Here is a 20,140-nt window from a genome sequence, read left to right as displayed (position 1 = left end):
GACTGGTTTAATTCATGTATAGTCAAACGAGTCAACACTCGCACGCACGCACGCGCACACACACACACACACACACACACACACATGAGGGAAAAATGAAACACTACAACATGCGAAAATAGTTAAATCAATTCAGATACTAAATCAGACAGTTTATGGTCATGAAAGTAGATTTTGTACAAGAGTATTATCGGAGGAATTCTTTTTCCCAAACATATTAGATATTAAACAGCTCAACTGTGCATTTCAAACTCCGCTTGTATTGAATGTTTTGTTTTGCTGTTTAGTAGCTAAAGTACATAAAAACTCAGCTAAGTTCAATACATCTCTTAAACAAATTGAAAACATGATTTTGTTGCCCCTGGTGTGCCGGAATTCCACACGATTATCCACAATCCGCATTATTCTTTTTTTGGTTTTGCTTAGCGTGTGTGTCTCTAGACTGTTTGTACGTGATACCTGATATGTGTTTGTGTGTGTGTCTGCCTACAAATATGTAAATAACTCAGTAAGCCAGCGTGTATTTGGAATCTGTAGTAATGTAAACATGCAAAATCAGAATTGCACAACAATTTGGCACTTTGCTCTAACATGTCATCAATCTTCCTCTCTCCGTCCTCTTATCCCTCCCTACCTAACACACACACACACACACACACACACACACACACACACACACATACTCAAATACCCCCCCATTTTCACCACAGGCCGATGTGTGTGACGCTGGTGTTCAGTACGAAGGGTCAGAGGTATCTGCGGGTGGGGTTGGCTGTACCTCTCTTTGGTACCCTGTCCTGCCTGAGAGCCATGGTGGCAGAGGAGGGCAACATCTCCCCGGACCAGGTACACACACACACACACACACACACACACACACACACACACACACACACACACACACACACACACACACACACACACACACACACACACACCAAAGTTAACCCCCTACAATTTGTTTTGATGCTTGACAAATGTCAGTGACACAACCACAGTCCCCCCTCTCACATTTTCCTGAGGAGAGGAGTTATCAGGTAAAATAAACCTGTGTAGGTGGACCATAGCCGTGTATGGTTCTGTTAAGGTCATGATTATTCACCTAAATTGATGGGGACACCGTCAGCACAAAGTCCAACAGACCTTCCTTACAGTGGACATTGAGGCTTGTCAAACACAGGTGTATAACACTAATAATAGCGGCATTCATATCAGGTGGGCCATTTTCAAGAGTCTGTTATCCGTGCCTGCTGGATCACTGGTAAAGTACTGTAGTACTGAAACAACAAATCGACTAATCAGTTAGTTGATCGACAGAAAAAATAAAAAAAATTGAAGAAATGCCAAATCTTTTATGGTTCCAGCTTCTCAAAAGGGACGATTTGCTGCTTCACTCTGTTTTATATCTATTTTATAATGCAATTTAGAGACTACAACTTGGGCGCTTCCAAATTTTGATGGGCAGTTATTAGACTTTTTTTTTTTTTTGGCATTTTATAGATTGTACTATTATTAACAACAAAATAATGATAAATATTACGCATTAATCAATAAGAAAAATAATTTCCGTAGTTATAGCCCTAGCCTAGCAATTTTGGAAAGCCTCATTGAAATGGAGCCATCATTAACATTATTATTTACACTTACACTTTTTGTTCTATGAAAAGTAAATAAGTCCATTGCATATTACCCAAACCGATTATTTTGAAGTGAAAACAAAGGATAATTCACCCAAAATGCCTACTGTATTCATCCATTACTGTGGTAAATACAGTGGATTAAAGTTCAACCAGGAAGTAGTTCCACCAGACCCAGGAGTTGTTTACAACAGACTGTTTGGGTAATCATTATTTTTTACATCTACCTTCGTTTCACTTTTAAATAAGTTCTCAGCAGATCAATTAGTGAGTCAAATATTTTCAGAAATTAGGAGAATTATGGGCAACAGTGAAATCCAAGTAAAAACTGATAATCTGATTGAATTTTTTTCTCAGAATTCTGTCTATAAGGTTAAAACTTATACAGCTGAATGCATGTGCATAGTCAGCTTAAATGTCGGCAACGAGAGAGAGGGTAAAGGAAAAGGTTCCAGAGGTGTGTGTTCATCAATCTTTCTCCTGTCCTACAACAGATGGTGAATCTAAACCTGGGTCCACAGCAGCAGAGGAACAAGTCTTAAATGTCCCATGAAATGAAAAAAAAAAACCTTGTTCATGGTTAATAAGTCCATTGTTCCACTATTTATTGTTATATACCAAATAGTGTCCGGTGTCTGGGGGCAAGAGTGTTGTTCTTGAGAGATAGATGAGAGGAGGGATGGTCTTTATGTCATCTTTTTGGATATCGCTGTTTGCGACCAGTGTATCTGCCTGTCAGTTGAATTTCTTGTTTAATTGTCTTTTTAAATTAACTAATGAACCATGAATTAGTTTTTTTTTTTTTTTTGTTGTTGTTTTTTTTTTTAAGAAATGGAAGATTTTAACATTCTTGCACAACTCAAGTTCCCTGTTGAATTGTTTTGCAAAACTTGCAGAGGATTCATTTCAATTTTCCTAGTTTCGTGATGAGAAAATACATTTTGGTTAACAGTGAGAGATTTTTCTTGTTAAGCTATTGCATCTCCTACACACTAATGGTCCGCCCACACCAGTGTTTTCACTTGCTTTTCTGATTAGACATCTCAGGACTGTGTGCAGCTGTAGACACTGGACTCAATTAACATCTCCCACACTCTCATGGTATTGCACTTTGTCACTCTTATTGGTTCTGCTTTTAATAACTCAGTTAGATAGAGCTCACCCTTGATAGTAAAATTTAGTTTTACTCATTTGGCAGACGCTTTCATCCAAAGTGACTTATAAGTGAGGGACAACACTAAAGCTTCTGTACAGTAGGAAACTAGTAGGAGACATTAGCACTGAGTACTAAATCTGTTCAATAAGACAACGTGCAAGGGGATCAGGTAAAAAAAGTGCACCGAAAGTGCACAGTAAGTTCTAGTTAGGCAGGGTTGGAGAGGAGGTGCTTGTGAGCAGAGTTGGCAATGCCAGCCGAGAAGGAGTGTAAGCCACCAAAACATAAATGCAAACAAAGCACAAGAACTGATAGATAACATCAACACTTGATGATTTTGAATGAATTTCCTACAATATTGTCGGAAAGTAGTATACAGTAAGTTTGTTTTACATCCATGAAACTAATTTCTCTTTCACCAGTGAGAGTTAAAAGCTAAAGTATCACAATTTAGAAAGACTGTTGCCATGGTTGCCAGCAGTTTAATAATCTTTGCACACAATTTTGCACATTAAAGTCATTTACCAAGACACCTGGCAGCCGATCATTAATTAGTATATTCTGTGGTCATGGTGTATGACACATAAAACACAAATAATTACAAGAATTTCTCAGGTTGCACTTACGCACAAAATATTCAGCAGTGTTAATTACAAGACTCCCCTCACTTAATACAATTTTTACTTTGCACTCTCAGGGCTCTGAAGCTCTTGACTTAAACATGAAACTAGGAAACATGCGTCTCAGAGTATTTTGAAAAGAATCTTATCCTTAATATCATTCCCTTTGCAGATGTTCATGTCTTTTATCGAGATGTCTTTCTGTTGCCAAGTTGTGGTGTCTCATTTTGTGCTTGTTTGAGAAATTTATTTTAGGCTTTTGCAAGATGTTTTTTTAGGATTTAATTCTCTATTTAAAGAAGCAACTGTGAGGGTTTCTTTGAATTTCTTTGAGTTGATTACAGATGTATCCAGTTCTACTTCCTATCTGAATTTGCCTGTGTACAAAATCATTGTTGGTTTATATCTGTGAGTCATATAACTTCACAACAAACTGTCCCAGCAGGTCAACACTAGGACTCGATGTTTTGGTTTGTTTCTTTTTTTTTTTCCGTTTAATTTGTCATTTTCACTATTTCACCGTGTTTATCACTCTCCCTCTCCAGGTCATCCTGTCTGAGTTGTACTCCACGGGCTTCCAGCGTTCCTTCTCAGATGACGACGACGTGACGGCGATTGCTGATAGTGACGTGGTTTATGCCTTCCAGGCTCCTCCCCTCTATAGTCGTGGAGGCTCTGCGCCACACTCAGGTAACCAAAGCAACAAGACGTCCATCAAAAGCACTGCTGACACTGACTTCCCACACTGATTTAACATTTCTGCTCATTCCTCACTTCCAGTTTTCTCTTCGTCAGCCTCCCTCTGTCCACTTGATTAGCTTGGAATCACACTGATTTGCACTTACACTTTTAACCATTTCTACCTTTCAGCGAATGCTTATGTTTCACTTACCACAGTGTTTCTCACAGGCAGACATTTTACTTTGGTAAAGAGGAGGCCAGTGTCTGAAATGTGCTTTGTATTCCTCCATTCAATCTGTTTCTTTATGCATGATAGAACCCAAACAAATTAAATGAATTCCACGTTTGAACGCCAGCCTGTTGCATCACATCATCCAAAATAAAAGGTTTACTTGAGTAACGTCTCTCCTGGATGAGCTTGTACAATGAACTGTTTTCTCTAAAACTCTGAGAAGTCATCAGCTTTTGGCAAGAACCATTTAATTCCTGTCTCTGAAGATAACATCACAGGTCAGTGGTACAGATTACCTTTTTAAAATGTTCTCAGGCTCTTGCTCTTCCTTTCTCTCTTATTTTTTCCATGTGATAGACCGTGTCTACTGTCATGGTCTATCACAAGGAAAAAATAAGTCTCCTTACACCCATAAAACAGGGAGACAGTTAGGAAGTTGAGTCAGCCTTGCATCATCATCGCCCTTTAAAAACCATTTTCTTCCATGCGAGACACTGCTGCATGCACTATTGACATGAGAATGAGGGTAAGTCTAATGACACACAAACACTTGCTGCTTCATAAGCAAACTGGCAGCCTGACTTGTTTTTTTTTCCCTAGTCTGACTGTATAAAACAGGCAGGTAGCAGAGTTCTGTGTGGCATATTTAATGAATTATGGAATTTATGAGGAAATGCATCAGGAAGGTTACAGGTGCTTAGACAACTTGCGGGGTTAATGAGGATGTGGTCGAGCATTATACCCTTGATATAGATGGATGGCAGTCAAGCTGTGAAGTTAAACTTTGGCTAAAACAGTTCAGCTGAGGGAAAATAACTTTTTTATTTTTCATCACGAAGGCACCCTGTGGCTTAGCTCTTTTCTCATGATGCTTAGGGGGAAAACAGGACAGTAGGTCCCTCCTATCGCACAAGCAGCGCTGCTCTATCTGTAACAGTCCTGTCACTGCAAAGACCTATGTTTGAAAGGCAAACCGCCATCGCTTTAACAGATCAGTGTTCATGTGTGAAAAGGGCTTAATTGAGTCATATTACCACCGTGAGTGTGTGGTCATTAATAGCGATCTCTGTGGGTTGACAGTTAGGTTAGTTGTGTTTAGCCTTTTTTCACCAACTCCACTGCGTAATGACGCCTCTGTGAGGTTTTTTTGTTACACCTGAAGAAGAATGACATCAACAATTCACTCCTGTGCTCCAAGTGCTCATGAAAAATGAAGAAACTTCACTGTCTCAACAGGAGGCATTTCTATTGTCACTTCACACAGTGAATACATGAATGCAGTGTCACAGCGCTTAGAGAGGGAGCAGACACATACAGTACGCTTTCAGTCACACACACGCATTCTAACATAAGCATGCATGAGCAAAAACACACTTACACACACATCCACTGTCTGAGTCAAGTAGGATAATGCAGCCATTAGAATTAAACTGGAGAGTCTCATAAATACACAGCATGCACGTGTTTGTACTTCTATCTTTGTGAGGGCAATCATTGACATAATGCATTTCCTAACCCCTCACCCTAACCTTAACTATCACAACTAAATTTCTAATCCCCAAATCCTTACCCTAACCCTAGGCTAAACCTAATTCTAACCTGAACCTTGCAACAAGTCCTAACCCTCAAGCAGCCATTTTACGGTGCGTCAGAGACTGAGGACCGGCCAAAATGTCCTCACTTTCCCCAAAATGCCCTCACTCCAACGGTCTAAAACTCAAACTGGTTCTCACAATGTATAGCCATATAAGTACACACAGGTATATACACACACACATACACAGAAATGCACTGGTAATGAATCACACTTAAGTACTCACTGGCAAATGTGACTCCCATTCTTGTGAGCAGTCTGTTGAAAATGATAAATGATCCTTACCTCGCAATAACTCATAAGATCACAGCAAACCAGATTACAGGATATCATAACTTCATTCAGTGGGATTTATGTCATGTTTTATAAAGTGTAGCACAGGAATTTACACACTCATTGCTGCTGAGACTGTAGCTTGGCATTATGGAGATAAAAGGTGATGTATGGTAGTATTTTTTGGAATAATTTCTTCTTAGTAAAGAGGAAAGTGGTTTGAAACAACATATTAGACTATATCGCACAAGAAAAGTGTACATAGAGCAAAATTAAATCTTATGGTCTGACGCATAGTGGGAAAGTATAAGTTTGTTTTTATTTTTTAATCTTATTATGATTATTTATAATGACGATTTTTGTAATCTGTCATCACACCAGGTTCAAGAACTCAGAGAATAAAACACCACTGTTGGAAGCTACTTTACTATATATATTGGTTTAAAGCAACTGAAGTGTCACTATGGTTACTGAGGTAATGTAAGGGCACCATTTCTCCGGGGCTTAAGGGGGGGGCGCTCTGTCAATACAGTGTAGTCACTCTGCTCTAAGTTTAATACACATAAAGACACTCATTCTCATTTATAAACACTGTCACTCCACAAAATGACCTGCGCCCCAAGGTAACTTTGGATAGTGGGTAGTTTTCAGATTAGTTTCTGCATCTGAAATCACTTTCTCGTTTACTCATTCACTATTGTTGACATAATGCTGACTCCGTAAGTTTATTAAGAAGTGCATTCAGATTTTGGACACTTCACATCCAGCAAGTCCAGTTTGATTAAAGACCCAAGGGGAAGCATTTTACGGGGAACTTTGAGGACTTAAATATAGTGCACTAGGTAAGAAATAGGGCATGATGTCATACGCAGCTAATGTCTTTTCACACAAGCCAGATTAGTGTCTTTGTATGTCATGGGAGACCAGTGGTTTGATTTGGTTCTAATCACATTCGTCACTTGGTGCAAAGGTCTCTTCCTCAGACTATATAACCCTTCAGCCACAGCATTGTTGTCCATTATGTACAATAGTATGTTTTTCAGCCTGTAGGACCATCAATGTAGTGAAAAACAATGACTCATCTTCCTAAAGAGGTCTGAGTTTGCTTTTCATCCAAGAGATGTTTGATGTTTTTTTGTGATGTTCATGTATGAACTTCATTTTGATTAATTCCTTTTGTGTGATCAATTTTGAAATTTTTTTTTTATTTACAACGGAAGCATAATTTGTTGTGTATTTATAATTCTGATGGAAAAAAAAATGCAAATGCATGTATTCTCAGAGAGGTTAGCTCAGCATGTGGCAAAGAATGATAGGTTTCCCAGTCTGAAAGCAGGCAACGGTCACGTACTGATGTCCTTCCAGGATTGTCTTTAGCTCACTGTCAAGCTACCATAGCATGACAATCTGTCAGTCGCTTGACAACTGTACAGTGATTTTAAAACAGCAAAACTGAGTCGCATTGCACAAAACTGCTCGGAAATGCACTTCATGTACTGTCCTCTTCAGACGGGGTTGAAAATATGCTTTAGCAGCAGGAGACAAGAGGGAGAAATGAAATGACGGCAAATTACCACACAGCAAAATCTGGACATGCAGCAGCACGTACAAATGATGATTTTCCAAAGTGACATGGGGTTCATCATCACATGTGCTTGCCCACTTTACCTGCTTTTTTTCACTCTGTGATCACAAAAATGAGCACAGAGTTATTGCTGCCTTAAAGTGGAGGAGACAAAAGAGGCTGCTGCTGACACATTTCGAAACGTGTTCTCCCTGAGCAAGAGCACTTTTCAGATTTAGGGGATCGAACCCTCTGTAAGGCTATGTTCAAATGGCACTTATAGCAAAAAAAGCACAAAAATGCAGCCTCATCCATTTCAGTGCAACCACAGTGTTTGGAGAAAGACGAAGCGTCATCAGGGGAAAAAATGTTTGAAGCTATGCAATGCAAAGTCATCGAGCAGAGCACTGCATTGACCAATTTAATCAATTTTTTACCTTGCAATTGTTAAGGCAGAGAATAAAACAATTATCTATATTATCACTTTCCAGAGATGTAAAATCCTGTCCCATGTTATTAAATCACTAGGCAGTATTGTGGTGTCTAATAGGCCGTCAAACTCAAGGATTTGTATTGAATTTTTCACACTGATACCTGTAGCAACACCTATGAAAAACAAAACATGACAAGTTTTTGAAAATACACTACTCCTCTCTAACTTTTTTTCAATTATGTTTTCTGGCATAACAGACGAAATTTATAATTTTCATCCAACCATTGTTGTAGGAGTCACATATGTTGGCATTTTCTGCCTAAATTAATTCACCAGAGTACGCATCAAAAAGTTTATCTATTGCATGAATATGTCTGAAAAACCAAACATAGCAGCTGTGGCAGAAACAGTATGACATTCATATTTGGCTGTTGACAAATCAATTATCAAAATGGCCGCCACTTGCTCCTGATTCTTGGCTTGTCCTTTTCATTTCTGTCTTCCTCTCCTCCTCCACATGACTTGGCTGCAAGAAAAAAAAAAGGTAATGGGGATGGAGAGGAGGAGGAGGAGAAGGAGGAAGAGGAGGAGGTAAAACCTTCCAAAAAGATCTACCTATCATTGTTATGGACCAATGAATAATAATGACTCAGCCATTTATGGCAAAAAGCATAGAGAATTGTATCGTTAAAGTAACCTGCAGTTTATTGTGTGCAGGGAATTCTCCTGTGTGTGTCCTGCTGTGTATTTTGGTGTGTGGGAGCTGATATTCTCCGACTTTATCAGTAAACATTCTCTGGGATATTGAATTAGCGCTGCTCCCAGTTACAGTAATTAGGTTTTGCATTCACAAGAAATGGCAGCAGGAGGTCTCATGATGGAAAACTGAAATATCAATTAGGTCCAGATTGCCACAATAGCATCCTGTTTCATCCTCAACAATCCAGGCAATTTGCACATAAATAGAGCGATAAAGCTCCGTAATGCTGCACAAAGAAAAAGACTTCCTGCTGAATAGAAGCTGAGGGGAGCTTAGCATGCTAACTTTGTGTGAGGTTTATTTGGTGTTCTTGAAATTGAAAAAGTAAAGGCCAGGCTGGGACACATGTCTTATGGGAAATGGAGAGGTCAGTTAAGATTTGAACAGTGGATTGTGGGAGTCGCTTGCACAGAGGGAGGCCAACTGGGCCAAAGAGAGAGAGGGCGAGTGTGTGTCGTCTATATTGTACGTAAAAAAAAAGAAAGAGACGAAACGTGGTAGAAAAAGGGATTTCTCATAAGAGATAACAGGATCTATTAGGAGCTGACTCACACTAACAGGATCTGCATTCTGAGATCGATGCAGCAAACAAAGTCCCTCCTTCGTTCTATCCCCCCCTTCTCACTTACACACACTTACTGCATAGTGTGGCTTCGCAAACTCTCCAGGAGGTTGTTTGAGTGTTCAGGCCCTGTCACGGTCAACGGAGCTGAGGGTAAGCCACTGTGACATTTCCATCAACCCACTGAGGGCTATGTAAAGGTGGAGAGTCAGGGATTTCAGCATTACTCTGAGGGCTTTATCTGGACAGACACATCCTTCAATCAGCTACTCACAGTGGAGGTACCACTTCTGCCTGAATCCACATACACACACGCACACGCACACACACACACACACACAAACAAAAACTACTCATTTATGCGGTCAGCACAATAGAAAAATCACTTCCCGCAATCACCCACTGTCACCATTTAGTCCTGCATTTCATGTCGGAATATCAAGACATTAGCAAGGTCAGAAAAAGGATATTTTTCTTTCCCTGATGAGGTAGCAGAGTACAGGGTGGACAGGAAAACAGGAAAGAGAAGCGTGGGAGATGATATGTAACAAAGGTCTTCTGCAGGACTCAAACTGGGAATGTCTCTTTGATTTTCATTACCAGAAGTGTGGGGACCTTGTTTACTGTAAAATGTAGTGATCATGTGTTTTATTGCAGCAGAAAACATAAGTTTTGGGAGAGAGTTGGTGAGAATTTGTTTGAACTGATTTGCTTTTAAATATGAGGGTTTTTTTGTCTATGAAAATCTGTAAAAAAAAAACAAAAACCCACAAGTAATGGGCTATTATTATGTAATAGGATGCACTAATTTATGTGTGGCAACATTGTTATATACATATACTGCTGTCTGTGTGCTCATGAACTTGTACATAAATAGTCTCACACTGAGACAAAGACATCACACATGCAAATTAAACGCTTCATAATACACATACTGTGCAGTTCCATTAAAGCAGTTACAGGCTGCCTAAAGCAAACTCAGCGCAGAAAACCAAAAAGACTCCAAGAACATTCACAGGGGAACTCTTGCCCCTCCAGTAGGATTAATCGTGTTAAAATAACCTGAAGAGAATGACTGCAGAAAGAACCTTGGTATGTCTACAGTCGCTGCTCTGATCGCCACGACTGCCTCTGAAACTCGTTCTCAAGTCATCTGGGAAATAACAGCAACACTCAGCTCAGCTGCCTTGTTAAGAACAACACAAACGGTGCATAAATGCCAGTGCGAGTTTCAAACTAAAAAGCTTCCTCTGCCCACAGGCCTGTTAAAACACACTCTATAATAGATGAATTTAAGAAGTCTCCTGTTTTTATGGATGTGTTGACCTCTCTTTTATTATCTGTTCATTTATCCTCAGCTACTCATGTAATGACTGGAATCTAATGCTTTGGTCATAATACAGCATGTTTACGCTGTGGTATGGATTTAAGCATGGGATGTTGATTTAGTCCTGATTTAACCAAGTGTAAAATAACATGGGCAACTTCAATGATTTCAACTTTGTTACTCTTATGTGTTGTTTTCCCTTAATACAAGGAGGCAACAGGGGTATCGTGGCTACTGTTGACACGATATTGTGCCGCCTTACTGTATATCAAAAAAGGGATGTCAAAAAGAGAAGAGCTGGTAAGGTAAAGAAAGGTAAAAAGAAAGAAGAGATGAAGGAAGAGGGCAGCATCAGGTGTATTAAGTTCCTCCCCCGCTGCTTCCTTAATCTGTTATTTCTCTGTTGGCAGAAAGCTCAGGTGCTTCACTGTCGTCAGCGGCATTTGTGGTTTGGTGCGTGGACCTCTGATTCGTCCAGGGCTGAGCCCACGGTCCCCTGGGTATTTTTAGTCCGGTGTGTGGATTGCAGTGACAGGGGTCACTCATTTGGTCGTGAACCACTTGGGATGAGTGTCATTTCTCGGCAGCATGTGCCCAAAAATCCTCTCTGAGGTTTTTCCCTTTTTTTGTGTTTGGGCTATTTTTACAGCAGTAATGAACAAACTGTTTTGGAAAATAAGACATCAACGTTAAAAGACTGTTGCCACTGGTGTAATAGTAAAATATGATTATCTACTTAAAATAAAGCTTTTGTATGTGTGTGAGTGGATGCCTGCAGAGTAATGGAACCATCAAGAGCCCAGCTCTACTGATGCAGAAACTCATCGTCTGTAGATATAAACAGAGACACTGCCGGACTGCAGGCCTTTTTTTTAACACTGATCTTAAAGATGTTCTTGTTCAATAGCTCTAAGTCATACTGAACCACTGGTGCCTCACCATCAGTGAGCAGATAATTTCCTCGCCCTTCTCACAAGAATATAGCTGTCATTCAGTGTTGAGTGAAGAGGTCCTTCATTTGCAAGTGTTCCTAACATAGAAAAGACTCGTGCATGTGTCTCTGTGAAAGCTTACTGCAGTCCTTACTGTGTTTAGATGTAAGAATGTCCTCCCAGGCACAAAAATCTCTCCATCACCCATCCCACAAATCTGAAACATGCTCAAAAATCTTATTACTCTGATTTTTTTTTTTTTTTCTACCTTCGTTTCCTGACCACTTATGTGAAGCAGAGGGCTGAATCATCAGGGAAGGGGGCGGGTTGGGTGGGGTGGTGATCAAGGATCAATAGAGTAACAGGGAGAGAGCCGAGTACAAGATAATACAGAGGGAAGAAATGGAGAGGAGAGGAGAGGAGGAGCGCCAGAGGAGGCGTAGTGTGGTCTTCAGGGCTGAGCTGTTTAATTAATCTGGTCTTACTACCTCCACTCTCAAGAACGATTTCTGTTTCCTGTCTAACTTCTCTCTCCCCACAGCCCCCATTTCTGTATCTCTATCTCTTTCTCTCTCAGTTCATTTGCATTCACTTCAGTTCCACTGTTTATCTTTTAATTAAACACAGCAGATTATTACCAGATTCCCTCAGCAGCCATGAAATTGTCATAATAACAACAACAAATAGTTCAATATCATGCTAATTGATCACTACACTTAGAGTGTACTTCTCTTCCTCACTGTGATTGTCTCTCCTCACTACAGTCTTGCCGTCTCTTTATATTCTTTATTCACTTTCAGGATGACCTTAATTTGGAGGCACTGTTTTCTTTTCACCCCTCCTTTCTTTTTGTCTCTCCTTTCTATCTACTCTGGTCTCCTTTCTCTTTCACTCTTTCCGCTGTGTCATTCCACCCCAGTAACACCTCCCTCCGTCTGTGGCTCTCCTCTGTCCATCTCAGGGAGGGATTGAAGAGGAGGTGAGAATGAGAGTCTGGCAGGAGGTTCTCCTAGCACACGTTGGACATGTGGGCGAAATCACGCTGCTCACCATGCACGACATATTACAATTACTCACTAAAATACTGTTTCTGTTAAAATGCAACTGAATTGTTTTCACGTTATTCAATCCTGTCTCCTAGATAATCTGTTTATAGATATGTACAACTAATTTGCAACAGCTAATATGTTTTGAGAGAAATGTAATGCTGCCCCAATTGAAATTTTTTATCAACATAATGAGGAAACTTTTTTAATTTGTAATTTGTTTTCCCTAAAATATCCACTCTTCCAATACAGTACGCACCCATAGGAAGTAAAGCATTATTAATGTTTTGGTTCCGTTTTGGCACTCACAGCACTTGAGGTTAGGGAAAGGTTGCAGTCTTAGTTAAATGTTGAAAAAGTCAGTGCTGACTTGAAGCACGAGATATGAAGTGTTTACTTTATTAACATTTAAATAAACCCACATTCTTTCCCTAACCAAAGTACTTTTTTTGCCTAAATCCAATCACACACAGGACTCAGGATGCAAACCCCGGTCTCTAGTGTCAATGTCCTGCGTTTTGTACACCAACCACCCAACCTGACCACCTCATCCACCTCCCTACCTTTTCCCCTCACACTTCCTTAACTGGAAAAAATGTTATTGTCTTTTATTGAAAACCCCCAAATGAAAAAGTGAGAATTAAAGGTGACAGGGAGGACAGAGGGAGGGGTGACGGGGACAAAGAGATTGGAGATGAATTGGCCATCTAAAGGGCATGTAATATGCAGAAAATGTCACATAAAGTTGCTCCTGTCTGCTAAGAAAAAAGAACATCTCAATGTGATTAGTTAAAAGATTTTTTTCAGTTTTCTGAATTTGTTTTAACAGTCAGCACTTTTATTTTTTTATTCAGATATTATTTTTTTTAACCAAAATGTGTATTTGCTTCTTCCAAATTCCAATTATCAAGTGACCTTTTCTGTCCCCTGTGTGTTTGTGTGTGTGTGTGTGTGTGTGTGTGTGTGTGTGTGTGTGTGTGTGTGTGTGTGTGTGTGTGTGTGTGTGCGTGAGTGAATGTGAATAATATGTCTGCTTGCTTTTTTGAAGGCATTACATCTAGGCTTTACATCTATTCACGCTTGCTTTCCTGCGTGTACGTTTAGGTTTCTTTTGTGTGTGTGTGTGTGTGTGTGTGTGTGTGTGTGTGTGTGTGTGTGTGTGTGTGTGTGTGTGTGTGTGTGTGTGTGTGTGTGTGTGTGTGTGTGCGTATGTGTGTGTGTGTGCGTGCGTGCGTGCGCAATGTTGGAAGGTGGCAGTGATTAATTGCACGGTAGGGATCGAACAAGCATTGTTTAATTAAATCCTCTGATAATGTCAAAGTTTATGTTTCCTAGGCGACCAGAGGTTGGGCCTTCTGTATCCCCTTCAGCTATTACCCACTATTAATCACAACGTGTGTCTTTGTTGTGTGCAAGTGTATGTGTGGTAGCAGATGTGATTCTTTTTACAGCTCCTGAGGGTAAATAAGAATCAAAGGGCAATTCTAGTATAATGGAATTTATCTGAAAATGTTTTCAAAATAACAGTGGACGTGTCACATTAGATGCTGCTCTTTGCGTAGCAGCTTCTCATTTTGGCACCCAAAGCTGTTTTGTGATCCTGGTCTATTTCAATCCTACCTCCCAGCTTGATAAAATAAGCTTTTGAGATGAATATCACTTGTTTAGAAGAAGTGCTGGAAAAAGGTGCAACAGAAAAACACTACCTATGTAACAGTTTTTCTTCCTTTTGTTAGCTAATGCTTTTTACTTTCTTATTCTCTGCCTACACCTCCAAGTTGGAGATTACACATATTGATCCTCCTTACATGTGTGAAAACAAAGCCAGTGAACTTGGCTGCTGACTAAATAGCAACACTGAGATGCCTGGACGTGAGTTTTCTTTATAGGAAACTGAGGGATGCTTTCGTATGAGTGAGGAATCGGAACAAACTACAGGAAACAAAGGCTATATGCAAGAAATTTTAAGTCTTCTTAAAGGGTTTTAACCTTGTTTGGTTTGTTATGTTCACATTTATAAATAATTACATGTTTCTAAAGTCACTAATTTCTGTTAAAAAAGAAATGAAATTTTCAGTTGTCCCACTCCTTGTTTATTTTCCACACCACGGGTGGAAACTATATTTCTGAATGATTGTATAACTGATAGGATTTTGCAGGTAGTTGTGAGAACTTTTCTTCATAAAAACTGTTAACAACCAGGTTGACGTTGTTTTTTTGTAATGGTTGCTATTAGGAAAACAAAGTGTATGTGATTGCACCTCAGCAGTTAGGATATCTGGTTGTTTGTCAGCCTTTTCGTCTGCTCTGCTCAGGGTATCACCACAGCCTCCCCTCCTCTCCCTACACCTCCACGGCTGGATCTGATGGTCAGAGATTACCTCCGTCTGGCACCCTCTCCTCTGAATACCTGAACCAGGGCGGCTCCACAAAGGTCCTCCTCCTCATCTGTAACACAGCAGGATCTGGCCAGCAAGCTGTCAGGTGAGGTGCAGGCTGATTAATTTTTTTTTATTATTGTTGGTTTAGTTTTTGTCACATTTGACTGAAGATCACATATTCAGTTTGTTCAGCTGTTAGCGCTCCATCGTGTGAATTGTATTAGGTTTTGTAAGCACACGGTAGCAGAGCCAGTTAAATTTATTTTATGAGATTGCATTTGAGGATTTTGTCTAAAATTTGGGAGACTGTGTTTTAGAGCTTGTTCAAGTACAGCAGCAGACACATCTCTCCTACTGCTCTACTGTGTCTACAGTCTTAAATAGAATACCTTATTTATTCTTTTCCCCATCGTCCAATGCGGTCTCAGTGTCAACCTCTAACTTCTGTCTGACTTTGACCTGTATATCTATTTCACAAATTCCCCAGACTGGGCTGGTTTTATTTAGCTTGTGCAGTTTAAGCTCCCACCGAGCTTTAGCTTGAAGCTGACAGCGTAGATACCTGAGAATGAGTCGAACAATGTGCTCAAATTGGAGCACTTAACCTATGAAAGTTAGGTTTAATTGGTTGCCATATGTTAGTCTAACAATGGTGGGCGACGTCATTAATTTGCTTAATGTCTGTGGTGTATATCAATAGCACAGTTGGACCAAACAGTGGAAGCAGCCATAAACCGGCTACAGCTGGACAGAAGCTTTTTGTTTGTTGCTCAGAGATGAACTGTGTTGTTCTGTTCAGGGATAAATGTCCTACAGGGGCTGACCGCCATTGCAAATCGGAAAAGAAATGCTCTGATGACATCAAAGTCCTCCGTAAGACATTATCACTGTACACAACATCACAAATTTTAAAAGGATCCACACTTTTATAAGATAACTAATCAAGAGGCTAGTTAGAACTGAGCAGGGATTAATTGATTTAAGATCCTAGTCCAAGTAATCTATGAGAATTTTGCAGCTATTATTCTACTACACTACAAAAGATCATAGCTAAGGCAGGGCAGACGTCTTGTGGCCCAGTTGAGCTTCGAGTAATCTACAGAAGAGATAAATATTTTGTAGAGTAAGCTAAGCAAACTGAAATACTTTATATTGATGAACCGATTTAAAATCCAACAACTTGCAGGCGCAAACGTTAGATTGTTTTTAGTGTGTTTACACTAGGATTAGCCTTTGTGTAACCAGATGCTTAATATAAATTCAGGTGAAGACTGGTTGCTCCAGGTCCAATGAAGAAATAGCCCAGAATCTGCCCTTGCCAAAATTTTTCAAAGATAATCCTTAGTGATGTGAAAGTGTCTTTCAGTGGATGTGTTTAAGCGCTATCAATTTAAAATTCACTGCCTGTATAAGGTCAGTCAGTTCCTGCTGTTTTTGAACATTTCAACATAATGTTCTTCATCCCAGCAGTGCTCTGTCAGGTTTTCGATGTTCCAAGGAGTGCAGTTAATTGCTGTAGACTAAAATCACTTAATGTCCCCGAACCCATTATGAGGTAATGCGTTCTTTTGCAACAAAGGCATTATTCTTGTTGAAGTATTCATTTGACTAAGGGTAGAATGTGTCCATGGGAGTGCCCGTTTAGGACGGTAGTAGCATTCAGACAGTAATCCTCTGATATTAAGTGGGTTTATTATGTACAAAGACTAAGATTCCCAACACCATTATAAGTGCTTCTAAATTATAAGGATGGCTCGGATTTCCTTACAGGGGTCAATAAGGTCTAACAAGGAAGATAGGATTCATATTTCTCTTTAGTCATCCGGGTTCAGCCGTCATGTGCTCTTTGGGGCTTGGTGTCATAGCTCTTAACAGGACAGGAGTGAAACTCAGCAGGGTCTTCTGCTGCTGAGTACTCAGTGTTCATGCTTATACACTTGGTATAAATGGAACTAGACAACAGACATTTCTATGAAAGGCCTGATATTGTCAGGATGTGACGTTTGAGGACTCGTCTGTCCACATGCCGCAGGACTCATGCGCCGCTGTGGTAACCATTTGAGTCTCTTTAAGTAGTAATTTATACCCAAAATGAGCGGACAGTTCTTAGAGTAATGCAACACTTTTGGACCAAGCAATTTAGCTACTACGAGGACACTCAAACAAAGATTGTGGACACCTTAATAGTACACCTGCATGTGATTGTTGAACATCTCATTCAAACACTATGCTTCAACATGCTGCTACAGCACCTTGTACTTTTCGGAGAAAGCTTTCCTAATCAGCTGGCTACAGAGATTTGCTGCCATTCACCCATAGGAACATTTGTTGGATCAAAGTCAGCGTTTTTAAACTCGAGTTGGTCCCAAAGGTGCTTGATGGGGTTGAGGTCAGGGCTCTGGGCAGGCAACTCAAACCTTGTTTTGTGCACGGGGCCATTGTTATGTTGAACCAGGAAAGAGTTGGAAGCACACTATTGTTTAAAGTATCATTGTATGCTGAAGCATTAGGATGTTAAACTACATTAGTTGTAGCTAGGTGTATCTAATAAACTTGCAATTGAGTGTATGTGTGTTTTGTAAGCTTGTCTGTATATGTAAGTATGTCACTCACTCAGTCACACACTCTGTCACTCACTAAAAACCTTGGAACTCAGCTTTGTGTGTCTAAATAATCTGTGGGAGATGCTGATGCTTGACTTGTCTGTCTCTACAAACACAATTGCCTCTCCCAATAACCTCCTACACAGTGGCCTCTAATATAACCACTGCTGTGCAGTCGGGCGGAGCATGAGCCTTGAGTTGACCTAGAGACAGAGAGCCCATTATGAGGTGTAGATGACATACAGACTGGTCTCACAGCTTTATTTAGCTCCTGACCACTCATACAGTAATGTCGCTTCCAACTGTCAGTACAGTACACAAGGCGCTGACAGTGAAACCTTGATGCATTCGACACCTGACAGCTCGACAGATGTGGTGATGACACAATAAATTGCAAGGACCTTTACTGCCACGCTCTGAATTGTCAATAAGCTCAGCCCTCTTAGAAATTAAATTTATTATGTTTTGTGGTGTGGACGTTTTGCTAAGTTAACCAATCTCAAAAGAAATTGATTAATTCTTTGATTTAAAAATAACATAGCTCCATATTGATTTAACTTTTGTATAAACAGGGTTTCGATTGATAAAAAGCAGCTCAATATATGTGTAAAAGGGAATATGTCTCTTCTCCTCTCCTCTCCTCACCCCTGTCAGGTTTGGACCTCCGTTTCTTATGCGCGAGGACAGAAGCATCTCCTGGGACCAGCTGCAGCAAAGCATCCTCAGCAAGCTGTATTATCTGATGCTGAATGGATCTCAGGCTCAGGTAATGCCAGCACCCTCAAGAACCAGTACCATGATGCCCACTCTATCCTGTGTCCTGAACCCTGAAGGGGTTCCTGGACCTTCTTGACTCCAGGGTGCCGAATTAAAATAGCCGTGAGGAGAAGAGTTTTCGTTAAAAGGTCTGCTCAGTTTTCATTAATGATGGGTTTGGTGTTTAAATGAAATAGTTTCATTGTCTTTCTTCAGTTGTCTTGAGTCACACTGGAAGCCATTTTACAATTAAGACGAATATGTTTGTTTTTCATGATTGTGATGATGAATTTTTAATTACAGCCCATAGCTCCAATGAGACTACAAAATAGATTTCCTGTTTAGCATGCTGAGTGAATAATTGTTCGATTCTCTGTTGTAGAAGTTTGAGTATCTGAAGGTGGCATGTAACTATTTGTATGTTGGGCCATAGTGACTTTTGGCTCTCATTAATAAATACCTATGGTATTTTTTTTATTCCAAGCTAGCCACATTTGCTGGTTCAGTAAACTAAAACACCAGTTCCTGGACCATGTACCCTGGTCTAGAACCAGAAGTGCATTTTCTCTCAAAAGCTGCATATTTTATACAGCAGCAGAAAAATAAAGCGGTTGCACCAAATTCCAAATTCTGTGACCTGTAGTTCCTGCAGTGGAGGGTTTTTCTATTTTTAGAGCACTGGTGTCTACCGAATGTTATGCTGAAACACTCACATTATCCATTCACACCGAGAAGAGTTTAAATTTGAAAGACCGTACTATATACTGCTTTCAATCAAATTAATTCAGATTAACCATACAGGACTGGCAGAGTTCAAATGAGGACATAATTTTCACACAAAGGCCACACACACACATGCAGACAGTCCAAGCCTTTTATGGGAGAGTAATAATGGTTTTATGTGCTGAAAGCAAATTCAATTATGTCACCGCCCACTCAAACCAAACTAACACAAAATCGTCTTCTTTACTGCTGTAGAGTGAAAAAAACAAGCAGGTTTGTATGAGACTGTATTATTTAAAAACTTGTAAGATTGCCTCTCAGTCTCAGACACATCACTGCTACATTCCTAAATTAATATTTGCACCCTCCATCCTGTGAGTTTGTTTTGTGGACGGCCGGTCCACCTCCGGCTTCTCTTCCACTCCACATGTACTGCACGATCCCTGACAAGCACATCTGCACTTCAGCTTCACCTGTTTCTCTATGCACAGTTCCAGTGATCTGTACATCATATGCCCTAAACCGCAGCTCCACTCTCGAATGCACAGATATATACAAACACTCGTGCACACACACTCTGTCCCCGCTGCTGGTCTTCAAGTTGCCATGGGCAACGCCATGGTGACAGGCAATATTTGAGGTGGCCTTATCCACAGCGAGCAGCTCCTCACTTCTTAAGAAAAGAACTAAAAAAAAAAGAAAGAGAAATATCAGCCTCTTATTTACTGATGACTATCTCAGTTCACTGGTTACCTCCTCAAAGCCTGTGTGGCCAAATACAAACTCATTGAACCGTCCCTTGCCATCCTCTTCCTTTTCATCTTAATAAAAACAATTATCAGGTTCCTTTGATTGTAGAT

The 20,140-nt window shown here is 40.1% G+C and overlaps 1 protein-coding gene across 2 annotated transcripts in view; it reads left to right on the top strand.

Annotated features, from left to right (window-relative positions):
* usp43a (ubiquitin specific peptidase 43a) overlaps positions 1-20,140 on the top strand; it is a 111,730-nt gene that overhangs the window by 57,120 nt on the left and 34,470 nt on the right. For both annotated transcript variants that reach the window (XM_040146555.1, XM_040146554.1), the window contains 4 exons: positions 711-846; positions 3,959-4,103; positions 15,133-15,301; positions 18,456-18,567. In XM_040146555.1, the coding sequence (XP_040002489.1) occupies positions 711-846; positions 3,959-4,103; positions 15,133-15,301; positions 18,456-18,567 (562 nt within the window). The remainder of the gene's footprint in view (positions 1-710; positions 847-3,958; positions 4,104-15,132; positions 15,302-18,455; positions 18,568-20,140) is intronic.

The sequence above is a fragment of the Xiphias gladius genome, chromosome 15 (assembly GCF_016859285.1).
Source record: "Xiphias gladius isolate SHS-SW01 ecotype Sanya breed wild chromosome 15, ASM1685928v1, whole genome shotgun sequence".
NCBI classification, from domain to species: domain Eukaryota; kingdom Metazoa; phylum Chordata; class Actinopteri; order Istiophoriformes; family Xiphiidae; genus Xiphias; species Xiphias gladius.
This window is presented reverse-complemented; position numbering and strand designations above follow the sequence as displayed.